The sequence below is a fragment of the Cricetulus griseus genome, assembly GCF_003668045.3.
Source record: "Cricetulus griseus strain 17A/GY chromosome 1 unlocalized genomic scaffold, alternate assembly CriGri-PICRH-1.0 chr1_0, whole genome shotgun sequence".
In the NCBI taxonomy this organism is placed as follows: Eukaryota; Metazoa; Chordata; class Mammalia; order Rodentia; family Cricetidae; genus Cricetulus; species Cricetulus griseus.
In genome coordinates, this window is record NW_023276806.1 from 17,490,392 (window position 1) to 17,510,253 (window position 19,862).

The 19,862-nt window shown below is 38.5% G+C and overlaps 1 protein-coding gene across 4 annotated transcripts in view; it reads left to right on the forward strand.

Annotated features, from left to right (window-relative positions):
• Positions 1 to 19,862, forward strand: part of Pdlim5 (PDZ and LIM domain 5) — a 169,674-nt gene that overhangs the window by 115,478 nt on the left and 34,334 nt on the right. For 3 of the 4 annotated variants that reach the window (XM_027395849.2, XM_027395852.2, XM_035451935.1), the window contains one exon: positions 7,498 to 7,673. In XM_027395849.2, the coding sequence (XP_027251650.1) occupies positions 7,498 to 7,673 (176 nt within the window). The remainder of the gene's footprint in view (positions 1 to 7,497; positions 7,674 to 19,862) is intronic. The other variant, XM_035451934.1, reaches the window with a different exon arrangement.

The window sequence follows — 19,862 nt, forward strand, 5'->3', positions numbered from 1 at the left end:
CAATGTAATAACTTGTATACAAGTGTTATAAAACTTTTTAATTAAATAAAAAAGCATCAAGCTTCTTGCAACTGTTAGCTGTATAATTTGATAACTGCTTTCTTTATATACATCAAGATGAATACCACCCATATGATTGCAGATCTACAAAAAATGTTTGACTTACTCCTACTTGCTCTCTTGTAGTACATTACCCGTGCCAGTGGAAATAGTCAGGGCAGACTTAGTCCAATTCCATTTGACTTTTACTCTGTGTGCGGTGCTGGACAACTGAATAAGTTCTTGGAGCTTAAGTTTTCTTAAGTAATTCAAAACTGCATGGTCAGTGAACGGGAATTTCTACCTACCTTTCCCCTTTAAGTTTAATCTTTTATCACATGCCTGTAGCCATGTTGAATGATTTGGGATCAGAGCAGCCTATCCTATATTTGGTGTTGGGGACAGTATTTGTTTTGGTTTGTAGACACAGAGCTAGATAATAAAAACCAACTAGGGCAGTGGTGCTCAACCTTCCCAATGCTGAAACCCTTAACAAAGTTCCTCATGTATTAGTGACTCCAACCATAAAATTATCTCATTGATACTTCATAGCTATAATCTTGCTATTGTTATGGATCATAATGTAAATATCTGATATGCAGAATATCTGATACACAATCCCAAAGGAGGTCATGATCCACAGGTCGAAAACCACTGATCTAGAGTATTCCCAGATGTAGATTACTGACACTTAAATGACGGTATACATGGTGAACATGGTCTCAACTTTTCATTAATCTTTCCTTTGCCTTTTTTCTTTTTCACTTCTGAAAACTTAGGTTTGACAGTTCTCTGGAAGACCTACTTAAGAGTGGACCTCACCCACCTGCAGCTTCCCAGGTGTTAAATATCCGTAGTCAAGTAGCCACACTTTCTAAAGTAGCAGTCACTTACTCTAGGTAGAGTTCTTTCCTTCTCAGTTGTTTCCATTTCAATGCTGGTGATGACCTGAAATACTAAACTCACTGAAAATGGGAGCATGATCATGGTGAATTAAGGAGCTGATGTCATTATATATAGACATACTCAGCCTCAAAACACTGCTTTACACTGCCTTTGTATTCTACGTATGCTTTGGTTTGGTTGATAACTTCTAATATAGAATGAGGAAATCTGTGTCTTGTTTATTCACTTTGTGATTGCTAAATTAACCAAGTTTGGCCTAAGTCTGCTCTTAAATTCAATCATGTACCTCTGAAAGAAGAGAGGCATATTCCAAACATCCCAGACATGTTCTCAGACTATAGAGGTGCAAGATACTATCTATAAGACATTGACAACTCTTTTGTGTTATTTCTTTTACCATCAGATAGAGGAACTTCATTAGTTTCCTCTTCTCCCAACTACACTATGGGTTAGCTGATGCATTTTTAGCTATTTTATACCTTCCTTCTGTTTATTATTCACCATCTCTTTTCCCCAATGGCAACTGCTGGCTCAAAGACACAGAGTGATTCAGAAACCCAAACAAACATTAAATCACTAGGAAACTGTTCTTCACCACAGCATTCACACTTCTTCTCTCTGCATTGAAAGCATCTTTATCCACCCCCCCCCCCCACACACACACACTCCTCTTTTTCTAACTATTCATACAAGGTGTTACAACTTAGCCATACAGTTCTGTTTCATGGAATACTTACACCTGTGTACATCATCATCCTTTGTTTCTATGTTATATGTTCGACTGACTTCCTGTAGTTTCTGCAGTTTTCTTGCCAGTGGTTTATAAAGTTATATTGATGGAGTTGGGAGCTTATCAAATTCTTTAGAAAGTAGACTCGGGACCACCCTCACAGTTTCTTTCAGCTGAGTTCTTAATAACCTGTGTTAAATTTGGCTCATAATGTGTTGGAGGTGGCCGTTGTCCCAAACTTTTAAAACAAAATAGTTATAGTGATGTTATTAGTATCTTACAGCCAAAGAGCTAGATACAAGGCAAATCCCACACCATGCATTTTAGACTATCCTATTTAATTAAAAAAAACTCAATTAAAATTTGATAACCACTGTTGAGAGTACTATATTCCTATTGCTGAAATGTAAATTCCTGCCCATATATTTTACTGTTTGAAAAAAAAATAATTGTTTTAAGGCACAGGACTCTTCTGAGTATGAAATTTTATCTCATTTAAAAATCTTACAGAACCAATTCAAAATAGAAACGGAGAACTTTGCAAAGAAGGTGATTTTTTAGTTATTTATATTCTTGTAATCACTGTTTTTTGTTTGTTTGTTTGTTTTTGCCAACCAGAACAGTTCAACTTAGATTATTTTAAAGTTATGTCTTGTTCATGTTAATAAATGCTGCTGCTTCTAAATGTGCAGGCAGTTCTGCTTTTAAAAACACATCTCATTAAAATGGCATGTCCTTGGTGTGCGTGTGCCCCCAGACAACATCTAAAGCCTGTTTAGGAAAACCCCCTTATCTCTGCTTATAGAAACCCAGCCTTCATTTTCATATTCATTCTCTGCTTAGTTATATATATATAACTTCAAATATATAATTTCAATGTCTTATAATAGGACTAGATATAACTGACATTTCAGAGTGCTTGGTGGAAAAACAGACTGCTTTAGGCAGGCTTACACATTAAATTTAAATGTCTGGAATTTTGGACATAATGAGTTCTAACACCTAAACACCTGCCACGCCTTTAATGGCTCACCTTTATGTCTAATACTGATCTAGAGTGAGTGCCAACTTGTGTTTATTCTGCTGCCTTTTCTTACTTTCATTTTCTCTTCCTCTGCCTTTCTTTCCCTATCAGTGTAAGCAGCTCTACAAGGACTGTAGAAGGTTCTTTGGAAGGTTCTGGAAACTTTTCTGCCTTTTCCCTTCCTGCTAGATACAGTGCAGCAGTTGTGAGTGGTGCGGCTGCCACTGTGTCTGCTGCTCTTGCTGCAAAAACCAGGTAGAATTGTGTGTGCAGTGTCTGTCTGTGGTCCCAGCATCCTCCAGTGTCTGCCAGGTCACTTCAGAGAGAACAGACCTGACCTGTTCAGGCAGAGTGCTGTAATGAGCTCCCCCTTGTGTGGTGAGCCTTTCACACAGGTTGTGGGTAAATCCATGAGATTGGGGAATATCGTTTAAAAGCATCCCTGTCTGTCTTTTCATGGCTACCACCCATTATTATGTATTGTGTTCTTACAGATTTTAGACTTTTATAGCTTTCACTTGTCGTAGTTGAGGCAGAATCGGGAAGAAATTAGTATCTGTGGATGCTATCTTTTTCCACAACCTTGGTAAACTAAAGCCTAATTGCTCTCAGAAACAGCCCTTCTGTCAGCTTTGTTTCTATAGTATTCCTATCACATTTATGGGTTTAAATGCTTTTGAAAGATAGTCTTGCATGAGTAGCAAAAAATTTCATCAATTGTTTCTTTGAGACAAGGGCCCTCTGCATAGTCCTAGCCATCCTAGCACTCTCTATGTAGACCAGGATGGCCGCAAACTCACAGAGATCCACCTGACTCTACCTCCCAGGTACTGGGATATAAGGTGTGTGCCCCCATGCCCAGCTAGACTTCATCCATTTGATATCGTTGAGTAAAATAATATAATGAATTCATAGCATTTCTGTTCATCTATCTCCAATGCTTTGTACTTCTCGCTTCCTCCTTCCTATCTCTCATATTCTTAAAGGAAATATGTCAGATCATAGACTGAAAAACCGCTTTCTTCTGTGGATACTGGGAGTTTTCACTGACGTCCTTCTCTGAATGCTTGCCAGGCTCTCCGGCCCTGAAAGCTCCCAGTCCCTTCTGGATGCATTTTGCATCAGCACTGTTCCCAAGCCTCTAGCTTTTTCCTGTCTGCAGCCCTCTGAGAAGTCAAGTGGCTCTATCCATGTTAAGAAAAACAGGTACTGTGGGAAGGAACATTGCATATGGAGGTTTGCGTCCTCTAACAATGTGTTACTATGGTAACAGGCCAGATGAGACAATCATAGAACTGACTTTCCAGTCTGAGTTAGCTGCAGGTTCAGTGTAATGCTGAAGCACACGCATGCTATTTATTTTCCTGTCAACTCACCTCTTAATCCGCTGCAACATCTTTTACCAGCACAGTGGATGTTTGCTATGCAGTTATGAGTAACTGTGACAATATTTGAACTATGGTGGAATCCCGACTTATCACATGGCTACAGCTGTAGTAGCTATACTACGAGAATAAGAGATTCTACTTCTAGAAGCTTGAGTGGTTAAATATAAAATATTATATGATAACCACTTGCCATAGAGCCGAGTGCTAGGAGGATATTATTATTCCTTCTGTTAACTAGATAGAGAATTTGGGTGCTTGCAAAAGAAGGTAGAGAGGGGTACCTGCTGTACAAAGCCTGGGCAGGGAATAAAGGAAATATAGTGCAGAGAATAAGGGTGTTCAGAGTCCATAGTTTCTGTGACTCAGCAGCAGAGGAGCTCATTTAGGCACATAGATTACAGCTGTGTCTTACAAGCTCCAACATGCTGAACTGGGACTCAGCTCTCCACTCTCTCTCTCTTTTTTTGTGGGGTGGGGTTTCGAGACAGGGTTTCTCTGTAGCTTTGGAGGCCGTCCTGGAACTAGCTCTTGTAGACCAGGCTGGTCTCGAATTCACAGAGATCCACCTGCCTCTGCCTCCCAAGTGCTGGGATTAAAGACGTGCGCCACCACTGCCCAGCTCTCCACTCGCTTAATGGCCATGCCCACTTTGCTGTTTTCCATTGTCTGTCTGCGTACCTCCCACTGAGACAGGACTGTCAGTTTGTAGGGCACAGATTTATGCTTTGAGCAGTTTTCCATATTAGGATTGCTTCCTTATTGAACTGATTCCACCTTGCTTCAGATTGGATTTATGAGTAGTAGACAACAGATAGCCACATAGCCAGCCACATAGATAGATGTGCAAGGGTTGCCAAAGCCACTCAAGGTCTTTTCATACTTTGGGCCACCCAGTATTGCTACTTCTGACAACCAGACTTATTAGCCTTGGCATTGGATTCCTGTCATCTAGTTTACTATCATAAGTTTGGTAGGTATCCTAGAAGTAAATTTTAATTCCTTCAGATGATTAAATGGCAATGATTTGGACTTTAGTATTTCTGGATTTCATTTTTGGATATTAATTTGTTTTTACAATTGCAATTATCATCATTTTTGTGATATGTGTAAGTAATTTAATCTCAGAAAGTTCCTATGTATAGTATTTTAAAGCTAATTTATTTGTAATGAGTATATTGAAGATAGTTATTTTAGTATTTGGGTAGGGTTTTATATGTTAAACTCTCATTCTATGCCCTAAATAGGCTATACAACTTATATTTACAAATATTCTATTTCAGCTGCATAGGATTTTTATCACCAAAGTATTAATTCCCTTATTTAAAGTTTAGACAGTGGCTTCTAGAAGTAAAATAATGGCCTATTCCAAAGCCTTTAAAAGATATTCATTTATCCTCTATTCAGTAATCTTTGAACTGTTTCCACTAATGCTTTTGTGTTGCCATTAATGTGTGTTCAACATTCCTGTTAAGCAGCAAGTTTTTACTATTTATCTATAAAAATTACTAAAATTCTTAAAATTTTCATTGGATAGTATGTTTTAACATCTATCAGGGTTTAACTTCTCATTAAACTAATAAGAAATAATTTAAGAATGGTGGTAGTGTTAAACTTGAGAAAACAAAAATAAGGAATGATATTTCAATAAAATTCAAGTATTCTATGATTTCTCAAAATTATTTAGGGTCAAGTTTTCACTTTAAGGACACACGTGATTCCTGTGTAGCTGTACACATGGCTGAGATTTATTACAAACAAAAGGAAAAAGACAAAAATGAATGAAAAGAAGAAAGAACCAAAAGAAAAGGGGTCCTGGGATGAAGCCTGACATTAATAAGGCCCAGGCTGCAGGGATCCCTTACCAGTGGACACACATGGACAAGCTTTGTTCCTGCAGCGGGATCATAGCAAATGTGCACAGTGGTTTCTGCTGCAGAAGCCCATTAGAGATGGACGAAAGGTTTTATCAGGGGCATATTACATTAGGCACTCTGTGCCAGATGGTGCCAAAATTCTAGACTCTTGAAATGAAAACAGGTGTCAGCATAAGCCATATTGCTTATACAGTTTCAGACAGTGAGCCACTCATCATTTACAGAGAGTTTTATATCATTGTAGGGGACAGTTTACCCAAACAAATTTGCACATGCTAGCTAAGGCTTTGCCAATATACCTTCCTAAGGTTATGCAGTCACATGTCTATCATGCTAAAAGTTACCTGACGTTCAAAAGGCATTAGGGAAGTAAGTACTCTCATCATCTGGTAACGTAGTAGGCAGTGAATCTGAAATGTAACTGAAGTACATCATCTAATGTATTTTACTTTATTAATGAAGCCATTAATAAAGAACCCTATTTTTGGTAATCTCTTCCTCCAGCTGTTTATTTCAGTTATTGAAGGAATTAAACTTCTGTGCATAGAATTATTTAAGCTGTCTGTATTGAAAAGCTTACTCGTAATAGGAAGATTGCTTGCTATTATCATTACCATTATTATTATTATACCACAGTTTAGAAAAATAACCACTTTCACATTACTGTGTGATTCCAAAGCATGCATGTTTTAGTTTGGGATTCCTCAAGTTATTACTGTCTCCCAAGATACATGTATGATTATAAATAGCAAATGGTTTGGTAATAAAAGCTATATGATCCTCTAAACCAAACTGGATACAGCACAGATAAGGCTGTATCTCTGCTAGGCAATTAACTGACTGAGAGTTCATGGTGGCTGACTATATTCCTTCTTGTTGCTATGAGCCCACAACACTGGACATCCTACAAGGCAGGAGGTACTGTCTCTTTGCTACAGTGTCTGGTGTATGGTAGGTGACTGAGTACTGCTGAGTGACTGCAGTGGAAAGGTGACTGGTAAGGTGTCAGGAGCAGTACATTAAGTACCAGATGGAAGTAGAAAGAGCAATGTTGATCCATTTCGTAGACTTACAAAGGATACTACAGAAGCCAGTGGTCTTGATAGGAGGGTTCTTCTGAGGTGTTAAGACAGCAATAGAGGGGAATCCACCATTGCAAGGATTGCTTACAGAATTTCCGATCATACAATTTCTTGTAGACTTGTTGCAAATAATTTCCAGCATTCACAACAGATGTTGCTTGCCCCTTTTTCTTCCTGACAAGAAGTCCTTCATGATTGCAGAATTATTTGTGTATTAGTTTGCATGTAATGCAATCGGCTTCCTTGTGGCATTTTTATGTAGACTTTTTGTTGGTTTCCTTCTCTGCTCTTTTCTGTCCTGTCATGTGTGTTCATCAGAGTTTACTTTTTTAAAAATATAAATCCATCTATATTTTGTTTTCCTTAAAACAGTAAGAGATTTGGAAAAGAACGAGTCATTGCTGAATTAAATTGCTGCCACCTCACCACAGCTGTGTCCTTCCCTTCCTTACAGCAGCTCTGAGGAGCCTTCTCAGCAGTCAGCGTCACCTCTGAGCAAGTCTGAGGGCCAAGAGAGCCCAGGTTCAAGCAGGCCAGGGGTGGCCGGCCTCAGGACTGCTGCTGCTTTCAAGCCTGCAGGATCCACCAGTGCCATCAAGTCACCAAGCTGGCAGCGTCCGAGCCACGCAGGTATTCAAAAACAAAACCTCACTCTTGGCTTTTCTTGGGTGAAATTGTGAAAATGTGTTCTAGCATGTGCAATAGACTTTTGGCAGTGAAAACCACTCTCGGCCGCTTAAGGTTTAGGAAGAACTATAAAGAATGTCAGCGGTTGCTTTGCTCTTCAGAATGCCTCGCCAACATCCTCTGGGCCTCAGACAGTTGCCCTTTGCTTTTTCTGGAGAAGTATAAAGCAAGGGGGAAAAGAGGACAAAACACTAGAAACAGTATTGAAATACACAGAACACCTCAGGCTCAGTGACGAAAACTGAATTCTCAGTCAGAACTTTAAATAAAATTACCCACCTTTCTGACCCTTGGTCTTCTGATCATAAAATGCAAAAAGTCTAAACCATGTACTGTTTCTCCAACATAAATAACATTCATGGCTATATGACAGAAGTAGCTCTACTAGGAGTGAGGTAGTAACTTAGTCAGTCAAGTCCTTACCACGTCAGCCAGAAGATCTGAGTCTGGTCCCCAGAACTCACTTAAAAACCCTGCATAGTTGTGTGTGCTTGTAATCGCAGCAGCATTTGGGAATCTGAAACAGGAGGAGCCCAGCACCTGCTAGCCTGCCTACCTGGCCTGTTCAACAAGTCCCAGGCCAATGAGAGACCCTGTCAAATCAGATAGATGGCACCTGGGAGTCAGTCCAAGGTTGACATCACGCCTTCACAGCACATGTACACACACACACACACACACACACACACACACACACACACACACACACACACCCCTGTTAAATGAAGGATGAGACTGTACATAAATGTTGCCACGCCCAAGTTCAACTTCACACATTCTTGGAGTTTTCCCTTCTCCTGGATGGTGTTGTCATCTAAGTTCTTTCTACTATCTGGCCATTATTACAATCGTGTATTTGATGATATCCAATATCCTCAAGCCCACTGACATGTTTGCTGTGCTGTGGTAACATTTCAAATGCAGTGTGTCTGAAAGTGTGATTTCCTCTCCTAGGGAATGGCATATGCACTCAGTCAGCAGCGGCATATGGTGACCTTCAGACCCCACTCCTAATCCTCACAGTAGCTAATGCCACTGGCTGTCCAGTGTAGCATTTACTAAGCATCTTCTCTCCCTTGCCATGAGAACCATTGCTATGGCTCAAACCCTCATTCCTCATGGTGCTGTTGCTTTTGTACTTTGTGTCACAGTGGCGTGTGTTACACCTCTCAGTATGCACAGAAGAGTGAGCCAAGGCTCACTTGTATATGCACAGATCTCTTATTTGTGTTCTCTGATGGCGAAGCATGTTGGACACCTTCTTAGTCATTTGTATTTCTTCTCAAAAAGAACTCTGTTCAGTTTTAATGGCCATTTGGGGGTTGGGTTGTTTTCTTAATGTTTGGTTTTTTGAGTTGTCTTCTCTAGATATCAATCCTCTGTTAGATATATCCTGGTAAAAGTTGTTTTCGTCTCATTCTGTAGGGGCCCCTTTACTTGACTGATCATTTCCTTTATTATACAAAAGGTTTTTAATTTCATAGAATCCCTTTTGTCAGTTGTTGGCCTTATTTTCCAAATAGCCAGGATCTTATTCAGAAGTCCTGACCTATCCCTATATCTTTAGTGTACTCCCTGCTTTTCCCATTAACCAAGAGCAGCGCCAGAGTTAAATCCACAAGACTGACACCAGATTGGGCCCATCACTGTTCCATACTGGTTTTGAAAGAGGCTTAGAAGCTGCCTGGAAAGCTGGTAACATGTAGTGGGTTTCCAGGGATGGGCACACTATTTTTGTCAATGATCTAGCCACTAATTAAGTTGACCATATTCAGTGAGTAGTGCTCCATCCACACTCATGCTTTTAACCCTTGAAACTCAAAGTCCACAAAGTGTACACACAGGCTTCTGCTCTAACTGCCTCTAGATTATGCTAATTCATGTAAGTGATCTGTAAGCATTGTTAAACTGTATTGTTTAGGAAGTATGATCTGAAAAATAGATGGTTAGTGCACACTTCTTTTAATCCACAAATATTCTCTATCCATTGTTGGTTGAACTTGCCAACATAGTAACTTCAGCATAGAGGGCTGGCTGCGTCTGTGCTGTGAGAAAAAGAGGATCGGCCATCGCATATGATACAGACTTCTTTAAAAAGCGAAAACTAGACTGCCATATTATTTCTTTAAAAAATGCTCAGACCAATACTGGCTTCTGATACTTGTGGGCCATTGACATAGCAAGACATGTTTCTTTGGGAGGAAAATGTGATAGAGCATCATACCCTTGTATGATGACAGGGACTCACCGCAGTTATTATGCATGTGCATTTAATACCAAAAATAATTTTAAGAAAAACATGGATTTGATGTAATTGGAAGGTGACAGGACAACATCTTATAAAATAAAAAGCACTAAATTCCTGAGGTGGAAAGTGAAATGCTGACAGAAAGCAGATGATGATTAGAGCAGTTCAGTAAGAATTCCTGGAGGAAACATACAGTAAAATTACCACCAGAGGGCGATAGAATCCTTTCTCCGCTGAGTCAAATAAGAGAATAATCAAATCAAACAACAGCACTTGTAATCATGACCTATAGGCTGAGTATTTAAAACATGATATTTTTATAGAAACCATGGGTAATTTAATATGAGAAATATTATAACCTGGTAAAATATATATCATGTAACATATAACAGTGTTACCAAACAAAAATATGTTTCTGTTGTGAAATTGTAATTGAATTACATCATGACCCTTGTTCAAATTAGAAAATACTTTTGAGATAATTCTGTTACCTAAGTCCAAGGACCTAAAAATAAGCATTTAATGTTTTCTTACTGATGGCTGCTAATTAATTTACATTATTTTTTAGAGTTTAATTCCCAGATTCTCATGTTTTATTATACTGTACCTGGAAGTATGTCATTTAAAAAAATAAAATAAAATGAAACCCCTTTAGAATCCACTGTTAGTATCTGTCAGTTCTAAGAGATTCTTAATGAAGAATTGAAAGTCCTTTGGAATTAGGACATGCTGGTGGTTCCTTGCTTCCCAGTTCACCTATGGAAGCAGCAATGCAGGTCAAGGGCTGCAGAACCTGAAGTGCAGGTCACTGAGCTGGGCGATTCACGACATTAAAGCAAGTGACATTGTTGCCGCCACACTAAGAGCTTCGTGATTATTTTTCTAGTTAGTACATAGCTATGCTCTAGTGTCCAAAAAGGAAAGAAAACCAGGTTTGATCTTAACCTGCTACCAAGTGAATTATTTTAAAGTAATTCCAACAGTTGTGTCGCAGGGAGGATCAAAGTCACCGAGTTCCAGTGTGATCAGCATAGTTGATTCTGAAATCAGTTTAATATCTTGGAGATAGCATTTACTTTAGCTTTGTTTCTCTTGGGACATATTTGTACATGTTTATGAGGTACATTCTGATAATTTGGCACATGTATATAGTGTTTGATGATTGAATCAGTAATAAGCACTCCCATTTCTTAAGAAATTCATCATTTTATTGTGTTGGAATTATGTACTCTTGTGTGTAGCCAGCATGGCCCCCAAATGAATGGTGCAGAACATGCCAGAGTATTTTGATGTGCTATTTTAAAATACTATGAGTAATTGTCATTTTATAAACGTGCTTCCAGATCTATATACCTATATAAGAAAATGTGGGTATGTTCCCAGGCTAGCACACACAGATATGCTTTGGGTTAAGTGGTGAGGAAGTGTTTTTCCCACTATGCTTTACAGTTTAAAAAAAATAGTTTGAAAGCCCCTGATTTAAAAAATGTCTTTCAGTTGTGTTTTTTGTTATTGAATTGGTAATGCACTTTTAAATGAAAGGCTAAAAATCAAATCAAAACAAAGGAAGACTTCATTAAAAATGGGTTCATGGAAATTATAAGGCCTTCTAGTGTACTCTGAACCTGTGCTTCACTTCTATAAGTCTTCAGAAGTTCTGTCTCTAAATCTTAGATGCTTTTCTTATGGTGGATAGCATGTAGGTCTCAGACACCTCTCAGAACCACAGGAACACCAGACCAGGACAGCGTGCATGCGGCAGCATTATAGCTTAAATTGGATTAAGCATATAGTGTAATGTACACCTAATCATCACTGCCACTTCATTTAGTCCTTAAACTTGCAAGTCATTCACAAAAAGCTAAACACTTTAGCATGCAAAGTGTTTAAAAGTTCATAGTCTAGATGAAAGTATTAAGATATAAAAGAAGAATCCAAATTGAGTTTTGAGTAAATCAGCAGCAGTGTTCCTGCCTGCGTGTTTGTATCTTTGTAAAATGACTTTCATGAATAGCATGGAATGATCTCTTTAGAAAGTGACTTGAATCTAGAGAAGCATATTAAAATGTGATTTCTTTTCTTGTTGTTGTCAGAATTGAGATTTCTGTTTTTTAGAACCTATATTGAGTTCACTTTTGTCTAATTGCAGAGCCGGGGTCTTGCACATGCTATACCACTGAGCTATAGCCTTCAGCCACAGTATTTATGTGTCTATTAATTTTTTATTCATGAAAGCTTCATATTGTATATAAATAAATGGTTAGGTGAGTATTTTAAACCTTTGTAAATTTAATAGTAAGAGCTTAAAATATATTTCTGTGTTTTTGTAGGTGACCTAATTTGCTATGTAATGCTTTCTCTAAATCCCTAGTAAGTTATGATTACCAGAATAGGTAAATTTAACATACTAGATACAAATACATGTATTAAAATTTACTGTCCTATCAAATATAGTAAAAACATTTTTATGAAGACACAAAAAATTTTGTGTTGGAATAAATTAATTGGCTTAATCAAACACAAAGTGAAATGAGTTTGCTGGAATACAAGCAATGCCTTACTATGTCAGGCACCATTGTTCACTGAACTCAGTCATGTGGTGTTCGTGGCTCTGGTTTGTATAATGTGTGGCCATGGGATATAAGCTTTAGACGGCTTGTGTGCCTGGTTTTTCAAGCAGAGTCTCATTGTGTGGCTCAGGCAGCTTCAAACTGGAGATGCCTCTACTTTTGCATCCTTAGCAGGTCTGTACCACTGTGCCCAGCTCTGAGGCTAACACTTTTGAGCCTACAATTTCTTTGTTAAAATGATGATCTTAAAGTGCCTTTGTAGCACTGTTATGAACAGATGATCTGATGTAGACAATAGGGCAAGAAGGGTTCTGATTCCACCCTTTAATTCTTTCATAATAGTGCCAATAAGTTATACTGTTATGAGCCAGCAAATGGATGTCACATAACCTCCATGTCTGCAGATGTTTTGAGCTTCCTGCTGCAGGTAGTGTGGCTTCTTTGGGGGCTTTCAGTGAGTGTCCTCCTCCCCTTTGCCATCTTTTGCAGCCTCATTTTGTATGGTTGCACCATATGTTTCTAGCTCAGTCCTTCCTGCTAAGTAAGGTTCCTAACATCCTTTATTCATATACTTTCATACTTTCTGCAGGCTGCTCTTGCATGAAATACGTCCCCTGCCTTCCTATTACTGAAGCCCTTCTATTCAATAACCATTTGCCACGTTTGTACAGTTTCATCGAGTCCTCTGGCTGGACACTTATTCTTTTTCGTGTACATCTTTGGTAATGTCTTTACCATTGAATTCATCACATTCATTTTAATTGCTTGTATGTATCGTCTCCCACTGTTTTTATAACCCTTGAAGGGCCAGGCCAAGGCTCACCAATCCTTGCCTTCCTGATACATGGCAGTTCCTTTGGTAAATGTCTTATTTTGGAACTCTTCATGTAATTTTTGGAATATAACATTCATTTTTTTGTGTGATACTGTTCAGTTCTCCTACTGGGTTTGAAATCCCTTTAAGGGTTACTGGGCAGAGACAAAAGCAGTAACTGACAAAGCAACTATTTAAAAAATACCAAAGTGCTAAGAACAAGGGCATAGTAGTCTCATGAAGCATTAAATTAAGTTAAAGGTGGTGAACATGGGCAATACTGTAATTGGTGCTGTCTTCTATGTCCAGTAGTTCAAAATATTAGGAATTCTGTAACCATGACCAGATTTTCCATAGCAAGCTTTCTTATTGGATTACCTTCCAATCACCAGCCTGCAAATAATGATCTGGAGACTTATTACTAATTAAGAAAGCTTGTCCTTAGCTTAGGTTTTTTCACAACTAGTTATGATAACTTAATTAATCCATATGTATTTAATCTACTTCTACCACGTGGCTTGGTTACCTCTTCTTGATATGGCAAATCCGACTTGCTCCAAGTCTGCTGGTGAAATCACCACCTAGATTTTTCCTTCTAGTTTCTATCTCTGTGTCCAGAAATTTTGCCTATTCCTCCTGCCTAGCTATTGGCTGTTCAGCATTTTATTACACCAGTCACAGCAATACATCTTCACATAGTGTACACATATCCCACAACAATTTTCTTTCTCTTAAAAAAAAAGCAAGGAATTCCTTGTTCCCAGGAACCAGGCAACAGAGTCCAGTGGGAATATTAGAGATGTGAGCTCATCTTACTTTGGACAGTAAATCTGGATGCAAAGCACCACTATATTGCATAGAAATTGGCAACAGATATACACAGAAAAGTTAAGTCTGTTATAGGACCTAGGTCAGAAGACATGGAGGTCTGTGTCAGTGGAAAGGAAGTAGAAAAGACTTGAATAAAGAATATAGTTTGGAGGTGAAAAGTATATTTGTTTATGTTGACATTTTATTTTATTCAGGAATAAGATTTTAATGTTTGTGCATACACAGATTTAAAAAAACCTCAAGAATCTGATTTCTTAAGTGAACTGTGAGATGTTCGGGATGTTTTAGTGGCAGGAGAGAAAGTAGAGTTAATGGATTAATGGGGGACCTGGCCAGAAAGTGCTTGGAGATGTCAGGATGGGTTAGCTTCTGGAAGGTCTGTAATCTGTGTATTAGCAGAGTCAGATTTTCTCTCTATTGAAAGATCAGCCTAGCTTTAATGTGCTTAACAGACCACACTGATGTCTCCCTAGTGACTGAGAATGGAGTCCAGAACCCTGGGTTAGAGGTTATTTAGGTGCTCCAGCATAGAAGTGTTGATGATAGATATCAGTCACCCCAGGCACTGGTGATAGGAATGGAGAGAGTTCCCGGGTGAACAGACTTTTGACCCCTTAGCATCTTTACTTGACTCTGATGCAGCTTTAACCATTGTTTTCCCAGGGGAAATACTGTGATCTTATTCTAAAACACTGGTAAAGTAATCATATGTAGCTTAGAGATAGAAGACACTCAAGCTATACCCCGTCCCAGTCTACCTCCATGGATTTAGTAAACCTAGGACTTAAAATGCTGCAGGAGGAAAAATGTACCTGAGCTGAAAGGACACATTTTCCTTGTCATCTTTCACTTAATGTAACTATTTGCATGGCATTTGCAGCACATTAGTTACTCTAAGGATCTGAGATAGTTTAAGTATATAAGATGTGCTTAGGTTATATTCAAGTATGATGCCCGTTAAATAAGGACCTTGTACATCTGAAGATTTGAGATCTACAGGGGTTCTAAAACTGATCTCCCATGGACACAGTCTTAGGGTTTCTGTTGCTGTGAAGAGACACCATGACCACGCAACTCTTACAAAGAAAACATTTAATTGAGGTGGCTTACTTACAATTTCAGAGATTCAGTCCATTATCATCATGGTGGGTAGAATGACATCATTCAGGGAAACGTAGGGCTGGAGTAGGAGCTGAGAGTCCTACATTTTGCAGGCAATGGGAAATTGACTGAGACCCTGGATGGTATCCTAAGCATAGGGAACCTTAACTCCCACCCCCACAGTGACACGCTTCCTCCAACAGGGCTATGCCCCTCCAGCAAAGCCACATCTCCTAATAGTGCCACTCTGAGATTATGGGAGTACTCTGATTACATTCAAACTACTATAGACTAAAGGGTTATGTTTAACGATGGCATAGACAATTGGTGCCTACATGGTTGGTTTTCAATGTAATGTGCCGAGTTGCAACATATAAATCTGGATTGGATGCATCTTGCACTTCAGTTAAAATAAACTCAAGGTTACTTTTATGGTGGTCTGATTTATGCAGCTTTTCCTCTTGGTTATGCATTTATTTCTCCTAATACACATTTCCTTCTTTCTCGTTTTCAAAATCTTGGGTGGGATCTGTAAGTGATACCCAATAAATTTATTAACATTATTGTATATCTTTGATAAATACCTTAAAATTCTTTTCTCCAAATCATTGAAATGTATATGAATTAATACCCAGTTGAGATTTTCTGTTTGGATTTTTTTTTAGGTAAAAAACAGCCATTAAAAATTAAACATTTTGTAGTATTCCATCTTAGTTAGGGTTTCTATTGCTGCACAAACACCATGACCAAAGCAACTTGGTAAGGAAAGGGCTTATTCAGTTTGCATTTCACAGCACAGCCTATAATTGAAAGAACTTAGGACAGGAAGTTAAACAGGGCAGGAACATAGAGGCAGGAGCTGATGCAGAGGTCACGAAGAAATGCTCCTTATTGGCTTGCTCCTCATGACTTGCTCAGCCTGTTTTCTTATAGAATCCAGGACTACCAGCCCAGGGATGGCACACATACTTTTGTTATTAAATGCATCCATGCAAATATAGTTATTTGTATAAAAAAAAAGGCATCTAACTCAAACACAGTAGTCATGTGTCATTTTGTGTTCAGCATTCTTAACATCTGATATTACATATTGAAAAAACATCAATGCCCATGCCATTTTAAGTAGAGCCTTGCTCTGTAGCCTTTGTTGGCCTCAAATTCACCTTATACCTACCCTTGCAGACACTGAGATTATAGGCCTGTATACACAACATTCCTGTTAAGTCATCACTCTTTATATTAATCAGGTGACACACAGTTTTTAGTAATAATTTGCTTTTTTGGTGAGTATGTGTGGTGCACGAGTGTGTAAGCATTCATTCGTGTGGGTGTGTTTGCCTGTGCATGCCTGCCCCTGTGGAGGGCAGATGCATTGGGTGTCTTCCTCTTCTCTGTTTTTGTTTGTTTGTTTTTTGTGCCAGGGTCTCTCACTGAACCCATAGCTCATGATTGTCTCCTCACTTCTCCCTCTTGCTGGGGTCACGGGAGCATGCCACATGCCTGATTTTTACATGTGTGCCAAGCTCTTCAGGAGCTTCACTTGCTGTCTCTCCAGCCTTTGACTTGCTTTTTTTTTCTATGATACAAAAAAGCATTACCATGCAGTAAAAGCAAGAGGTCTTAACTGATGGTGTTGTGAAAGTAAATATCAGTGCTTCTTAAAGAATGTAAATTGTATTTTGGTCAAGTACAATATAAATAAGCTTGTTTATAGTATGTGATCTAAAAGTGTGATCCTTTAGAAGTATTTTAGGGAACAGTAAAATTGGTGAGGTCAGATGTAAAAGGAACTGGACAAAACATAGCTTACAAAGTACATAGTTAACTCTATATTTCTTACATACTTCCTTGAAGGAGAACTCATTCTCCTACTTGAATGTAGCAGTAGCTTAGAAAGGAACAAACTCCATCACCTAAAAGTGAAATGGTAGATACAATTGATCATTAACAGTAATCATTTTAATGGTATTTTCAGTTTCAAAATTATCATTATCAAGACTACACCTTAAGTCATTACTGGGACCTAGTTAACATGCTCTGGGAAAAGTAAAAGGAACTGTCCATTTTTAGTATGACGAACTATTACTTTGACCCTGACAGCACATTTCCTGTGTCACATGATAGCATCAATTATTTCATAAGGAGGACTAGATCTTGAAGAGCTGGCATTGAAGGAATTCTTTTGGGGGACAGATAGAATTAACTGTGTGCCTGGCAATGACTGAAATCTCCATTGAGTGGTGTATTCTTTGCATCTAAACTTCATGTTTTAAATTCAGATGACTTAGCTACAATTCTAGTTAATTGACCCCCTTTCTCATATGATGTCTGTTCTATGGGCATCATATGTAGAGGAAAAATACAGCTTTGTTAAACTTTATTATGAATAGATAGTGCTTGGGAGAGATCTGATATGTTATTTTTTTCTCTCCAAGAAAGACTCACTTATTTGTGAGATTTGATTAGCTCAAAGACTGAATAATGTTCATCCCAGTTGTAAGTGGATATAAATTCTATCTTTATTTGAAAGCTAAAGTAGATAGGGGTGAGAAAGGAAATTACTGTTGCTACAACCACCCCAAATTTCATTGTAGGCTCTGTGCTACACTAATAAATCTAGATAACTAGATTTGCTTAGCTAAGATGGATGGATTTATTGGTTCTATTTTTAAATTTTTGTATGAGTAAGTAAACTGCTACCAGTTACATGTATTTCATCTCTTCTAATAATATTTTATTGCCATCTGCTCTCTGCATTTTTACATCGTGAAATAGTTCACTTGCCACTAAGGCCTGCGTGAAGTTGTCCACTGTCAGAATTGGGGTGTGATGCAGAGAATATGCTTGCTATCCTCATATAGCAAAATCTTAGGAAAGAGTAAAAGTAACACCATTGATTATCCCCTTTCTTTTCTTATGAATGTTTCCTTTGGGGGTTTTGTGTTGATTTTGGAAGCTCTCCCATGTTGTGAAGGTACATCTGTAGTAGCCCTCCCTTCTTCCCATTTTCCTGTCATGCTAACATACTAATCCTTTTATGAGAGAAAGTACCTAGATTCAGTCATAAATGCTTTTCCTAAAGAGTTGCTACTCTGATTTCACACATACAGTTCAAGTGTCCTTGATCACATCTGGCCTATCTACTATTTTTGTAAATATATCTTTATTGAAGTGTGGCCATGCTCACTTCTTTACATGGCTGTTTTCAGGTTTCAGTGGCATAGTTGAATATTTACTGTCCTAGTTGGGGTTTTATTTCTGTGAAGAGATGCCATGACCATGGCCACTCTTATGAAGGAAAACATTTAATTGGGACTGGCTTACAGTTCAGAGGTTTGTCCATTGTGGTGGGAAGATGGTGCTGGATAGATAGCTGAGAGTTCTAGATCCATAGCAGCAGGCATCAGGAAGAGAGGGTAATACTGGCTCTGGCTTGAGCATCTGAAACCACAAAGCCCAGCCATCCCCAGTGATACATTTCCTCCATAAAGGCCACACCTACAAGTGCCACTAATAGTACCACTATGGGGGCCATTTTCATTCAAACCACCACATTTGCAAAAGAGTCAAAAAGTAGCACCAAGTCTGAAATAGTAATTTCATGGTTCTTTACAGAAAAGCCCCAACTCTAGATTCAAACCATATGTACAAGAAAAATGCTATACTTCCTAATTCTGCTCAGTAGATACAAACTTTACCAGGGACTGGAAGCACCTTTTGCAGTACTAGCTCTATTCTACCTGAGATTTCTCATTTGCTCGCCACTGTCGACCTTCATCAGATGTTTGGAGACAGGGGCTTATCTATCCTTGGGTATATCTTTCACGTAGAGCTCTTGGTATAGATATTGTGTCTGGCCAGTCTCTTAAGTAGTGGTTGGAAGATTGGATGAGTTAATCATATGAAGTCCCTTGTCAGAGTTCAGCACCTGCCTGACATTTGGAAGCAGTCCTGTGCACACTCTGTAATGCAGTTAACACTTTGTTTACATGGGCTCCTTTTATTTTTTTCACATTTTGTGGTAGTTATTGTCTTCCAGATGGGGAAACTGAGCCCAAATGTTGGCTTTTGTAATGCTACAGCTTAGAAAATGGTATCATGGAACATGACAAAATCTTGCATTTTTCTTTTCTTTCTGCATCAGTCCTTCTTTGCCTATTTAATGAGGACTCTGTGTATATGGATAATATGAGTCCCATTTCTCTTCCTTTTCTCTCAGATTAGGCTGCTTTTTTGTTGAGAAAATGGTATACATTTTTTATCATGTCTTTGGGAATAATGAAATAATCTTAATGTATATATTTACACGTTTTCTTATACAGATATGAGCCAAATTCTCTAACGATTTTTATAGTTACTTGAAACCAAGTCTTACACTGTCCAGTCAGTCTTAAACTGACTATGTAGCTTAAGTTGACCTTGAACTTATGATTCTCCTGCCTCAACCTCCCAATGGTAGGATTGTAAGAGAGAACCACCATACCCCACTAGAAATTTAATATTCATTGTGTTGCTGTTGGTGTGTGTGTGTGTGTGTGTGTGTGTATGTGTGTGTGTGTGTGTGTGTA